The sequence below is a fragment of the Thunnus albacares genome, chromosome 7 (assembly GCF_914725855.1).
Source record: "Thunnus albacares chromosome 7, fThuAlb1.1, whole genome shotgun sequence".
Classification (NCBI taxonomy): Eukaryota; Metazoa; Chordata; class Actinopteri; order Scombriformes; family Scombridae; genus Thunnus; species Thunnus albacares.
Window position 1 is genome coordinate 14,652,002 of NC_058112.1, and position 12,546 is coordinate 14,664,547.

Sequence of the window (12,546 nt, forward strand, 5' to 3'; positions counted from 1 at the left end):
TGCTTACACACTGATGCTTCAGCATTAATAATTTAACAAATACTTTTTCTTTAATACTTTAACTACATTTTGCTAATATTTAAGTAGGACTTTTCATTTAGGACTTTGACTTGTAATGGAGTATTTTTACATTGCTGGATTGGTACTTGAGTAAAGGATCTGAATACTTCTTCCACCACTGGCTATTTATTACAAACATGTATAGGCTTCATGTGTCTTGTCTGGAAAAGAGGCCCAAATCCCCACATTGTAACAATTGAGTATATTTATGAAAGTGAAAACTTAAATCTGTTGTATTTATTCAGTAGGATATAATCACCTCACTGCCCTTCTAATCATAACATGAAAGTGAATGCAAATAACACACTCTGAATAGAAATGGCAAATACAAAAGTGTTCCTTGTGCCAAATTGTCCCGATTCCTAATGTGGGACAGTTCAGGCTGAAATGTGGGACTCTCACTGGGAAGCTGAAAGGTCTAAATCACCTTAATTCATACAATAAAAACTAAGTCATTTCAGTAATTACAACGTTTTTGCTGTTACAGATGGTGTAGTAATGTATTATATTATGTATAAATATTAGTAATAATATAATTTGCAACCTACCTAAATAAGTTAAAAATTAAGCATTACAATAAGACCCCTGAATAACTATTGGTATTGCACATTTGATCTACTTGAATGCATGTTTCACCAGTTTAACAACATATATGACTGTCCCACATTAGTAAAAAACAGCTGTCCCACATTTCAAACCACTTTCCAAAGTAGGACAATGAAAAATTGAGAAATAAAAAATTTGTTCACCATATTATAGTATATGTTGATGCATGAATGTATCATAAACACAATCTGATACATTTGTCAACATTTCTTCATTTATGACAAATTTATATCCTTAACATTAAATTACTCTAAATCTTTTTCCACTGACCTTTGACTGGACCGCCCCAATCTATGACTTGGAGTCACGTGATTTAAATTACATGACACTCCAGGTTTAATTTGACAGTAGTCCTCATCTTTAGCTAACATTTGGTAGAAAAAAAAGAGAAATTATCGAGTTCAGGTGTCCCACATCACACTAATTCACCCTATATGTGTATGTGCTGTTTGGAATATGTGAGTGTATAAATACTTTTGAAAACTGCATATTAAAACTGGATTACAGTGAATAAACCCAGTGGAGAGCAGATGCAGACAGTCAGGGGAGTTTCCCTGTTGACAGCAGATACACACACACACACACACACACACACACACACACACACACACACACACACACACACACACACACACACACACACACACAGCTAGCCTGTCAGCTAGCTCGCTAGCTGCTCAACTCTCATTGGTAACGTCGAAACCGAGCTAACTATCTGTTTTCTTCAGATATCCACCATGGATTTGAATAACATCCTGTCGCAGCTGGACACTGCCAACGAAGAGGAGATTGAGACGCTTCTGCTGCAATTTAATCGAGAGGTGAGTCGGTGCTCTGCTCGTTTTTACGTCAACCAAAACAAACGGCAGCGTTAATGTTAGCTAGCTAGCCACCTTGCTAAACAGCTAGCTTTTAGTTAGCAAACCATTTACACTAAACCAGCCAATTACGCTATTGTTGGCGACGTCCCATGACAGCTTATGTTGTATCGTTAAACATATTACAAATAACCTCTGAATGAGGCAAACAGGACCTTAATTCATTGTTTACAACACCAACATAGTGCTGCTAATGCTAATGCTGCCTGCTCTCTGTTACTGCGCATACAGATATTTTACCTAACTTTAGCTACTTCTTCGAGGTCTCACGGACATATTTTGGTGTTTGTATCAGTTTCAAAGATGTCGTGGTTTTTATGTAATATGGCATGTGTAATATAGAGTTGGTTGGTATCTACAATGAGCCTCTTTTCTGTTTCAGAACAGTCACACCTTCACTTTTAACCAAAAGGAAGAAGCCTTGCGGAGTGTAAGTAGAGGTGTAAGCATTTAAATGATCAAAGTAGTGCTATTGTGATCAAAGCACTCCTTCCTGTATTTAAAAATGAGAGTCCTCCCCACTCTGTCATTACAGAAGCTGTGTCAGGGTGTGTTGACAGTGCTTGGCAGGCAGGTGCAGCCCAGCTGTCAGAGGACGTGTCTGGAGACACTTCGCATCCTGTCCAGAGACAAGCGTGTCCTCGCACCGGTAGCCACCAGGGAGGGCATGCTGATCCTGGGTGGGATGGCGAGGCTGCATACTGGAGAGGAAGGAGGTGACAACCAGAAAACCCCTCAGGAAGACTCCCAGTCAGAGGAGGAGGAGAGGGTGGTGGTGGAGGCCTTAAAGTGCCTATGCAACGTGGTGTACAACAGTTCTGCAGCCCAGCAGGTCAGTGTAGAGGTGCAGCTGGCAAATGGCTTGTGTGCCAACCTGCGCACAGCACGCACATGGCGCCACGAGGTGGGCCTGTTCACGCTGCGCCTTCTCTTCCTGCTGTCTGCCCTGCGATCTGACTTGAGAGGGAGCTTGAGGAGAGAATGGCATGCGGTGAGACTACTGACAGAGGTGCTGGAGCACACCCTGGACGTACACTGGGTTGGTCCGTATGAAGCTGCCCGTCCAGATCCGCAGGCCTTGCCCATGCCTGCAGAGGACAACGAGCGAGCAATGGAAGCACTCAAAGCCCTGTTCAACCTCACGCTGTCTAATGCTGGTGGTGAGGTGAGTGTGTTGTGGTTATGTCTTCTCTAAGAGTGTGTGATGTTACACGTAAATGTAACATTGCATGCCAGTCACATGTGTCACTTTCATTTGTATGGAGAGCAGGTCGAGTTTGCATCACCTGAATTGTTAATGTCATCAGTCACAACTCAAATCTCAGTTAGACATGTACTGATACAGTACATTGATACTCAACTGTTGGGTATCAGACAATCCACTCTATCCACCACTGACCCCCTTTTTTAAATAGAAATTGCTCAGCTTCTTTTAAGTCCTTTTTATGTGTGTCAATATTAAACTGGTTTTGCAGTTCTTTCACTCTGCAGGTTTAGTGTTTTTCTGTCTCGAGTGTGAAATACACAACTATTGGAAACAACAGACATTATTAGGCAGGTTACACTCACCAGAATGCCCTTTTTTTGTAACGTTCACATATTTCATAAGTTATACATCAAATTATGTCTTTGAATCAAATCAGTCACTGTCACCAGTATCTAATCCAGCCTTTTAGACCAGTATAACCAGCAGTATTTTCCAGCATCATGCTGCTACATATACCGTACATGACACACTCGCTCTCTGTTTCACAGGCTCCATGCACACACAGGCCAAAAACGTATTGTCCTGTGGATGAAATAGGATGAGATGTGGTACATATGCTTTAGGACGATGTGTCAGACACATTATACATTTTGGTTGTGATTGATATCTTTCATGATGTAGTGATCATGTAGTAGTTTGTAGCTACAGCTGCTTCTGTAAAATCAAACCTGGCAGTCCTGTTCAGGAAGACATTTCAAATATTCTTGCCATATTTCATGCATTTTGGACTGAAGGTGACCACAAAGGCGGCATTTAACACAGTGTAAGTCCAAATGACACAAAATTTAGTTTCTAGACACACGTTTGACGCTTTGATGTAGAAATCCCAGCTTCCTCTCCCCACGTCCTTTTTAAAATCCAGAGTAAAAGCTTTGACTTATGTCTGCTTCAGTGCTCTCCTCTTTTGGCTCTTTAGACTGGTTGTGATGCCTCATAAAATTTTAAGGTCCCTATTTTGGCAGTCAGGTTTTGCTTTTAGCCTCCTGTCCTTGTAGCTTCAGTATTTTTTCACATTATTGTTTCTCTGAACAATGAAAATGTTCGCTTAGAATTCATGTTCTTGTTTTGATAGGAGGATGACCACCAGTTCCGACTCATCGCTGCCATCCTGCGTCACCTGTTGATGCTAAAGACTGAGACAGAGGAGAAAACAGAGGAAGCACATAGGTGAGAAGTCTGTGCTTCATTGTTCATCTTCATATATTCATCTCTTTTAGTTGACAACACCTTAAACGTTGAATTAAGGCACTCTGCACAGTCGCACATGTGAAAAGACTCAAAACAAGCATAAAATGTCTCCCATGATGCTTTATAGCTTACATACATAAATGTGTGTCCTGACCCCATTAACCGGTGATTGTGTGTTTTACTGGAATGCTGCTGCTGAGCCACGAGAATGTCTAAATGTCGTTTGAAACTGATTTGAATAGAAAAGCACGCACATAGATAGATTGTATGTCAGTGGAAAATCACCTGCTGTCATTTGCATGTAAGCACCCAAATGGACAAGCACTGAGTGTCCGCTCAGTATCTGTGCATTACCGCAAATTAAGACCGATAGCCCACGGTCTGAGCAGACTGCAGCGTCGTGGGAAAATCTGTTCAGGCAAAACAGAGTCGTTTCTTTTGAGCCTTGTTGGGTGTTTCATCTTCTAAAGGCTCTTAGCTGTCGTAATACTGCAACAGTATCTTCTTCTTATGGTAATTTAATGCAGGAATGCCAAGAATCTGAGGCTATAGACTGAAATTTAAACAGTGTCAGTAAAAGTGACTGATGCTCCTGTCGCCTAGCAACCTTGACAGCTGCAGTTGACAATTGGGACACAGCTAGTAATGTTAGAGATGGAGGCAGAAATTTCAATTTTTTTTTGTTGTTGTTTTGCCGTTTTTCATTGCCGCTTCATGTGATGTATCTCAGGCTGAGAGAGGACCATGGCCAGGTAAATTAAGATTGGTTAAGCTGTGGACACGCCTTTTGTAGACTGCGTCCTTTGAAGGATGCGGCCCCTGAATTGAGACACGGCTATGACCTGTCGAGTCAGTGGCTGAACTGGTCACAGGAGTTTAGGCCATTGACCAGCATAACTTTGCTGGGGGGTTGGAGGAGGAGTGTGGTTTTTATTTAGAAAACACCAAAGTTATACTAATATGTTGAGTTAAACAAAAGCTTGGTCAATCTTATTAAGTAGATATTATGGATATTTCACAATTCATGCTGTTTTGATTTCTTTAAGCTTGAATCGTTTTTGGCATAGCCGGGGCTTTGATAAGAGCAGTTTTTTCTAGTGGAGTTACATGACGACTTTTTCTCCATGCAGCTGTGACAAGGAAGACCTGTTATATTGGACCTGGGCAGGATACAGCTAACCCGTGCACCAGCTTTTTGTCTTTTTAGATTCATAACTTCAATGGTCCTCACTTCTCCAAAATCTTCCTCATTAATGTGTCTCTCATTGGCTATTTTATGTCTTCTCAGGCAACAGTTATGTAAATATTCAGATTAACTGGATAAAAGTCAGTCTGCCAACAGTTAGAAAGTGGTAAACAACCCAAATATCACTCTCATTATAACACTTTATTTCCTGTCATTTGCTCTCTTGACAGTGCACATTAAACAATGTCGCACAGATGGGAGTTAGGCAAAATGATTTTTGAAGGCCCCTTTTTACCCCTTTAAGCCAGATCGCACCCTGAGGTCATCTGGCAGTTCCCCATCAATGCTGTTCCAAAATGCAGATTAAAAACGAGAGGTGATTGGATCTTTGCCATGAAGGGTCCTTGGCTTTGGAACAACTTGTCCGAGGCAAAATGTTCCAAAGCTTTCATCTTTTCAAAAGCTGTTGTTCCAAAAGCTTTCATCTTCTTCACTTCTTAAAACTCTTATGTTTGTACTTGAACTTCACAGACTCTTTTCCAGTCGCATCTTAGAATCTACTGTAAAGTATCTTAAATTTTGTAAAGATCTACATCATTCAAAAAATCTTTTGTTGTTGTTTTTATTTTTGTCGCTAGCCATGCCATTAACCTGCTGAATAACCTGCCTGTGTCCTGCCTGGACGTGTTAATCGACGTGCCTGTCCAGGGGGGACAAGAGAAATATGGCGGGAAAAACATGGATGCGATACAGGTGTTAATTGACTTCATGGAGAAAAGGATCGACAAGGTAAAGTTCATCCTCTGAAGCAAATGCAGAGCAGATGGGCTGCATTGTTCACACAATGAAAGATTAGTGATACATCCTAAAATCTTGTAAGAATGGTGTAATACGCTACATTATAGTGTGGTGGAGTAACTTTTATTGTATCGGACAATTCAGGACATAATAGAAATATATTAGAGCTTTCATGTAAACTAAGATATGTACATTTCAGACGCAGTCGGTCATTCTACAAATATTTTGTGGCATTTTGGATATATTGTATAGTTGAAAGTAGATAAAGGACGAGAAAGATGCATTGTTACAAACTTCTGTGGTATTAGTAAAGCCTTTTTTTTTTACCTGAGAGTATTTCTTCATACAGAGAAACTGTAAAGAAAAGATTAAAAAAAAACTGCAAATAGTAGATATGAAACTGAATAACACAGTTTCTTGTCTTTGTCTCTTTTGATTTGGTTCCTTTATGAGGTAGAGGGTTTGGAGGGAAGGAAGATCTGATGACAGAATATTATTTGCATTACCCGTGTGTGTGCTAGTGCTGATTGACATCTATTCAGTGCTCCAGCTTTTGCAGCCTGTGAAGTCTCTGTGGTCTGTGTCACTCCAAGCAGGGCTCCAACTACAAAGAGGGGCTGACTCCGGTACTCAGCCTTTTGACTGAAGGATCTAGACACCACAGAGAGATCCGCAGATATATCAAAGCACAGGTACGGCAGCTGCCATCAGTTTAAACAACAGATTACAATAAACATTTCTGGTGCCCTGTGTGAGTTTCATTGACCTCTTATCTGGAAGGCTGAACATGTCTGGGATCTTAGTGACGTTTCAGTACTTTGCTCAAACAGATTTTAATGACCTCATAGCTACAGGCTACTGCGGCTACAGTATGTTTTAGGTTGACAAAAATACTGAACTGTCTGTAATCTCTGCGTCCTCAGGTACTCCCCCCACTGAAAGATGTGAAGATCAGGCCGGAGATCGGCACTGCCATTAGAAACAAGCTGGTTCGCCTTATGACACATGTGGACATGGGTGTGAAGCAGACGGCTGCAGAGTTTCTCTTTGTCCTCTGCAAAGAGAGCGGTAAGAGGGGGCGAGCAGTGGTCTGGTCACAGGAGGAACATGAGTTCTGGCACATCAGATCAGAAAATATGAGAACGAGAGAGCCAAGAACATGTAACATTTAAACTTTGTCTATTTGTGGTGTCATCTTTTAGTGGACAACCTGTTAAAGTACACCGGGTACGGAAACGCAGCAGGACTCCTGGTGGCTCGAGGACTTCTGGCAGGAGGGAGAGGAGAGACTCAGTACTCAGAAGATGAAGACTCAGACACAGAGGAATACAAATCTGCCAAACCTTTGTGAGTGCTCAGATTAGAGTGTTAATAATCTCATGTGAACTTGTTTTACACATTTCCTTGTATGCATTGATAAGATAATTAAAAAAAAAAATCAGCTTTTGATGACGTTTTCTCTGTTCCAGCATCAACCCCATCACTGGTCACGTGGAGGAGCCGATGCCGAACCCCATTGAAGAGATGACCGAGGAGCAGAAGGAGTATGAAGCCCAGAAACTTGTCTATATGTTTGACAAGTTGTCAAGGTAACACCTCTGCCACCGACTGTTTATTTGAATGATAATAAATATTTCAAAATGTTCATTTCATTTAAATAGTGGACATAAGAGAGGTGAAAAGATATGAGAGGAAAGAGAGAAGGGATGAAATGCAATAAAGGTCCCTGATGGGACTTGAACAGGGAGTGTTTTAATGACATGGTCGCCACCTGGACACGCCAAATTTTCAATCTCCACCAGGATCCTGATCTGCATTAAAATACACAGTGACAAACACATGAGATCAAACAGATGCCAGATTTCTTCTCTTCATTCACACAAAGGCTGTAGTTCATGTGTGGAGATGCAGAAATAAGAAATACTAGATCTGCATCAGTATTCAGATCCACAACAAAAATGTATCACATGTTCCAGGGACCAAGTTCACCATATTTCAGTTGAACTTTTTAACAAGAGATTTTTGGCACTGTGTGTAACGTAATCTGTCACCTGTACTGTGTGTATCAGAAAACTGAGGGTTTATCATATATCCTGCTAACTAAGAAGCAAACAAACAGGACAGATATAAGATGCCAAAGAATTCTTTGACAAATAATGAACTGTGTTTTCTTTGCAAAGCCTCGACTAAGATGATGAACTTTTTCTCTGTGAACAACTGTTGCTCCCCTTGCTCAATGTATTCATATTATTTATTGTTTCCTCTGCAAAGTCAAACATGATGCCTGTACAAAGGTAACAGTGAGCTCGCTCCCTGCCAACCGATTCATCAAAGGAAGAATCTCTTGCCGTTAGCTTCAGCTTCAATTAGGCCCGGACTTTCAGCACAGCACAGCATTCAGCTGGAGTAAATGGAAGCTGCCGGCACGCCACTGCAGCATCATTACTACTGCTCCATTAATTATCACCTAATTGGCACACAGAGTCTGCTGGCCGGTCCTGGTTCCTTTATGTGCCACATTCAGGTTTTTAATAACACATGTGTCCTGACTTTATTCTTCTCATTCTGAGGAGCCAATCATTGGCCAGACAGGGAGTGGACAGAGACAGAGGCACAACTAGACAAAGCAATTTGGGTGGAACGTGGACGAAGAGGAAGAGACACGGGTGAACAAATGTGCAGACATAAGAAAGCTGACCTCGTCATTGTAGAGCCAAAGAGGGGGTTGAGCTGTAATGAGGCACGTGCGCCTGTAAGAGGAAGATTCCTTTCCGAGGCTGCATCCTCTTTCTTCTGTTCCTCAGTAAAGGAGATGTGGTGACGACGGAGAGGTGCCTCCTCAGTACAGACTCTAAGGAGATCGGTCAGAGCCCCGCAAGAATGCGCTCCCCTAACTGCTTAACTGGTCCTCCAATTAGCACATTTTCTGCACCCCCACCACCCCTTACATCTGCCAGACCCCCAGTCCTCTGTCACTGCTGAGGAGGAGAAGAGGGTTTTTTTTGTGTTTTTTTGGCTCTTAATTGGGAGAGATGATGGTTTGTGTTTTTGTTTGTTTTGTTTTCAGTAGACGCCTCGTTAGTCCTCAATATGTGACATCAAGCCTTGGAATGAAGATTCACATCTGAGGAAAAAGAGTTTAATAACCAGACTATATTTCTTAAGTTACTACATACATTACTGCATTACTCCGCAGGTTTCACATCTAAAAATATTTTTAGTTTTTACCAGATCACAGTTCTCCATCTCCTTTTAAACTTAAACGCAGGATTTAGCAGGAATTACCAGGCTATTTACATTTGAATCTTTTAAATTAACGCAAATGGGTCCTTTTTAAATCTTTGATGGATAATTCTCTGATAAATCATCTTAGGGGGAGTGGTGACACACAGTGCAGGTATAATTGGATTAGGATGAAGGGGCAGCCGTGGCTTTGAGGAGATTAGTCTGAGCGCTGATCCTGTAATTAAACTGCCACAGGAGAGGAGGGGAGGGGAGGAGGAACAAGTGGGTGAGAGGATGTCCAGACAGGAGCGAGTGTCCATGAAGGGGGGAGGTGGGGGTTGTAGAGTGAGGGTCCTCAAGTTCTGGATGTGTGAGAGTAAAGATGTACAAATGAAACCCCTCTTAAGACTGTTGATGGATACAAAGGGTTTGAGCACAGTTGGGTTTTGTCTACAAATCCTGTTTACTTTTTAAACATACATGACACTCAGGTCCATCTAAAAGTTAACAATCTTCCTATCTGACCCCTCCCCATGGAGCAAGTGAATATCTTTTGCTTTCTGAAGACGTCTAATGTTTTTGTCCACAGGCAGAATGTGATTCGGCCCATGGGCGTCCGGCCGGACGGGACGTTAGCACCTCTTGAAGAAACTCTTTGCGATCCGCCTGGAGACAACTCAGGATCAGACTCTGACTAGTGCATTGCACATCTACGCCACTTTTTCCAGGTGAAGCCCACTGGGCCCCCAACAAATTAAAAGCTGTGTCGCATTTTAAGGGCTGGATCCTTCAAAAGATCAGGAAAGATGGGTTCTGCAGAGGACCTGAAAGCTGGGCCGAACCCGTGCCTCCTCCTTAAATGACTCTGTCACAGGAACAGAGTGTAGAGCTGTCACCAAAAAACCTTCACAGGTGCTGGATCAAAAAGTCAGACAAAAGATCCACACGCTCTACTAACAGCTCCCAATAAATTACTCTCTATTAAATTAAAGTGAATGGCAGCTATCAGAAGTGTGCAGATCTTTCTCTTCTGTTCTCATAGAGACCAAAACCAATAGTGGACTTAGGCTCTAAATTGGTCGACAAAGTTTAGATAACTGTGGTAACTTGTTCCATGATCACATTATGAGTTGTAACTTTTTACTGTAACATGCTGAACAAAAAATAGTGTATCAAGTTGAAAAAATATATCTATATTACTTTTCTTTATATGTACATTTATACCTGTCATCTATTATTTTGACCAGGCAGTGTAAATAATGTGTGTGCTATGGTCAAGTTCAAGTGATATTTACCTGTAAATGATGAACACTTTAATGCAAACACAGAATCTGGTAAATGCGACGTTGTCAATTGATATTTTACAAGTTGACAAAGGTCACTTGAATGCGTCATTAAACAATTGACTGTTGAGAAATTGATTGTAGGACACTGAGGGCAAAAACTACACCAGTTGCCTCAAAGAAGGAAATAGTAAGCCAAGCGAGGCTTCGTTTCTCAGCCTTATTCAGAGGAGGTGTTGAAATGGGACAGACCTTCTGACCTCTGAGGATCCAGCCCCTGAAGTGGGACACAGCTGAACATTTCACAGGAGACTCCGAGGGGCCCCGTCGTAGCCGTAAGCCATTCTCCAAAGCGGAAGTGGACTTAACACGTGGCAGGAAGACTTTGCAATGGCACCACAATGTGTAGGAGGCCTCCTTGGTTACTGTTGCACCTTTATCATTTATTTTACCTTTCCTAAATTGAGAAGATAGACGTAATAATATAATTTTGATGCAATCAGGTGTATCTCACTGAAAGCACTGTTGTCATGGTTTGTTTAAAGTGTAATTGGGTCTGAATAATCATTCCTTATCATGTGCTTCTGTTTTTCACTTTGTTTTTTTAGATTTTCTGCTACATGATGATTTTGTTCAGTCTTTGTATTGCTAGATGGTTAAACACACACACACACACACACTAAACATGAAATCATAGTAAGAACTGTTCACGGTGAACCTTAATGTCACAGCGCCTGTCCAGAGTGAACAGGATTGATGTATATTTAGAAATCAGGCAGCGTCAGTGTGGATAGTTTAAAGTTGCAGCTCAGAGTGAGTCTATATTGGCTGTTATTATCAGTGAATGCTGCACACCAGTTAGTCCGTTTATTTCTGAATTCAGGGCTTGTTGCCTCACTTTTGTCTCACTGACAGGTGTTTTAGACATGAATACTTGTTTAAATAGAGAGATGCATCATGTTCCTGTGGTGGATGATGGTAAACAGATTGTTTTCTACCTGTTGAGGACAAAGAAATGTGCAACCTGAAGTGATTGTTCTATAATCCATGTACTTTTTGCCAAATCTGCATGATGTTCAGTCAGTTCTCAGAAATGCAATTTTTTTCCTGGTTTTATATAAATCCACAAGGATAATCTATGTATAAACAAAGTAATATTTCCTCAGTGATTAAGTGTAAAGACTGCTGGTTGCTGAAGTCAGCTGCATGGTTGGTGACGACTTCACAACAGCTTGGGTCACTTGAAACCCTGTTTTGGATTACAGACTCATTTGTTGTTAGAAAGTCATTTTATTGCAGATTACAATCTAGTGAATTTGCCTGAATATTAACCAGAGAAAACCTTTTGTTGCATTATTACAGGTTCACTTATTAAATAGTGAATAATCATGAGCATTTTTCACCTGACTTGTGAATCACCTCCACTGGCCGCTCATACAGGAAGAATTAAGATCAGTAAGATAACAGGAAGATTTAAATAATTTGGCTTCACAGAATTTCTGACTCAACATTTTGAGACACCCACCTGAATTTCATGTCACTAATCAGATGTTTGGAGCCATGAAAGGTCAGATATGCAGATGGATGATGAAGTAAAAAAAAAAAAACAAAAAAAAAAACAGTTGTGGCAAGGTGACAGAACAGCTTTAGTGCTCCATGTCATTTGAACTCTATTAGAAGGATGAAACACTAAAAATCAAAGATATTCCTTCCAGCATTTGGTATTTTGATGTTGTTGGAAAGCAACGTGTTAAATCTCCCACAGATTAACTGGGTTGAGTTCTGCTGACAGCAGATGAACATGATAAATTATCAAACCCTTCAGTGACCACTTTGTTTCTTCTGAGCTCCTGTGTTGATGCATATTCCCCCCGTCATAGTGGGATATATTGAAATTGCATGTTGATCACCTCTCCATCTGGAAAAAATATGTTATGGGGAAAAATGTTTTTGCACAATTAAACACTGTAAATATCACCACACTTATTTTATGTAGTGAGGCTTCCACTGAACTGAATAAACTGAATAAAAGTTGTCTTTTTGTACTCGTAACAC

The 12,546-nt window shown here is 41.0% G+C and overlaps 1 protein-coding gene across 3 annotated transcripts; it reads left to right on the top strand.

The window, feature by feature from the left end:
* The first annotated feature begins 1,024 nt into the window (after window positions 1-1,024).
* ric8b (RIC8 guanine nucleotide exchange factor B) lies at window positions 1,025-12,526 on the top strand. Of its 3 annotated transcripts, none has more exons than XM_044357926.1 (11): window positions 1,025-1,104; window positions 1,395-1,487; window positions 1,927-1,974; window positions 2,080-2,709; window positions 3,884-3,978; window positions 5,824-5,974; window positions 6,577-6,675; window positions 6,907-7,051; window positions 7,186-7,330; window positions 7,453-7,572; window positions 9,798-12,526. In XM_044357926.1, the coding sequence occupies exons 2-11, from the start codon at window positions 1,404-1,406 to the stop codon at window positions 9,904-9,906; spliced, it is 1,626 nt and encodes a 541-aa protein (XP_044213861.1). In that variant the 5' UTR covers window positions 1,025-1,104; window positions 1,395-1,403; the 3' UTR covers window positions 9,907-12,526. The 3 variants fall into 3 exon arrangements, with proteins under 3 accessions (XP_044213861.1, XP_044213859.1, XP_044213860.1); XM_044357924.1 differs by having other exon boundaries at window positions 1,041-1,124; XM_044357925.1 differs by having other exon boundaries at window positions 1,042-1,124; window positions 6,580-6,675.
* The last annotated feature ends 20 nt before the right edge of the window (window positions 12,527-12,546 follow it).

Excerpts from the sequence above, each read along its gene's own strand:
- ric8b (XM_044357924.1), top strand. The coding sequence starts at position 1,101 with ATGTGTATGTGCTGTTTGGAATAT. Across the intron at positions 1,975-2,079 it reads AGGAAGAAGCCTTGCGGAGT|AAGCTGTGTCAGGGTGTGTT; the intron begins GTAAGTAGAGGT and ends CTGTCATTACAG. Across the intron at positions 3,979-5,823 it reads AAAACAGAGGAAGCACATAG|CCATGCCATTAACCTGCTGA; the intron begins GTGAGAAGTCTG and ends TTTTGTCGCTAG.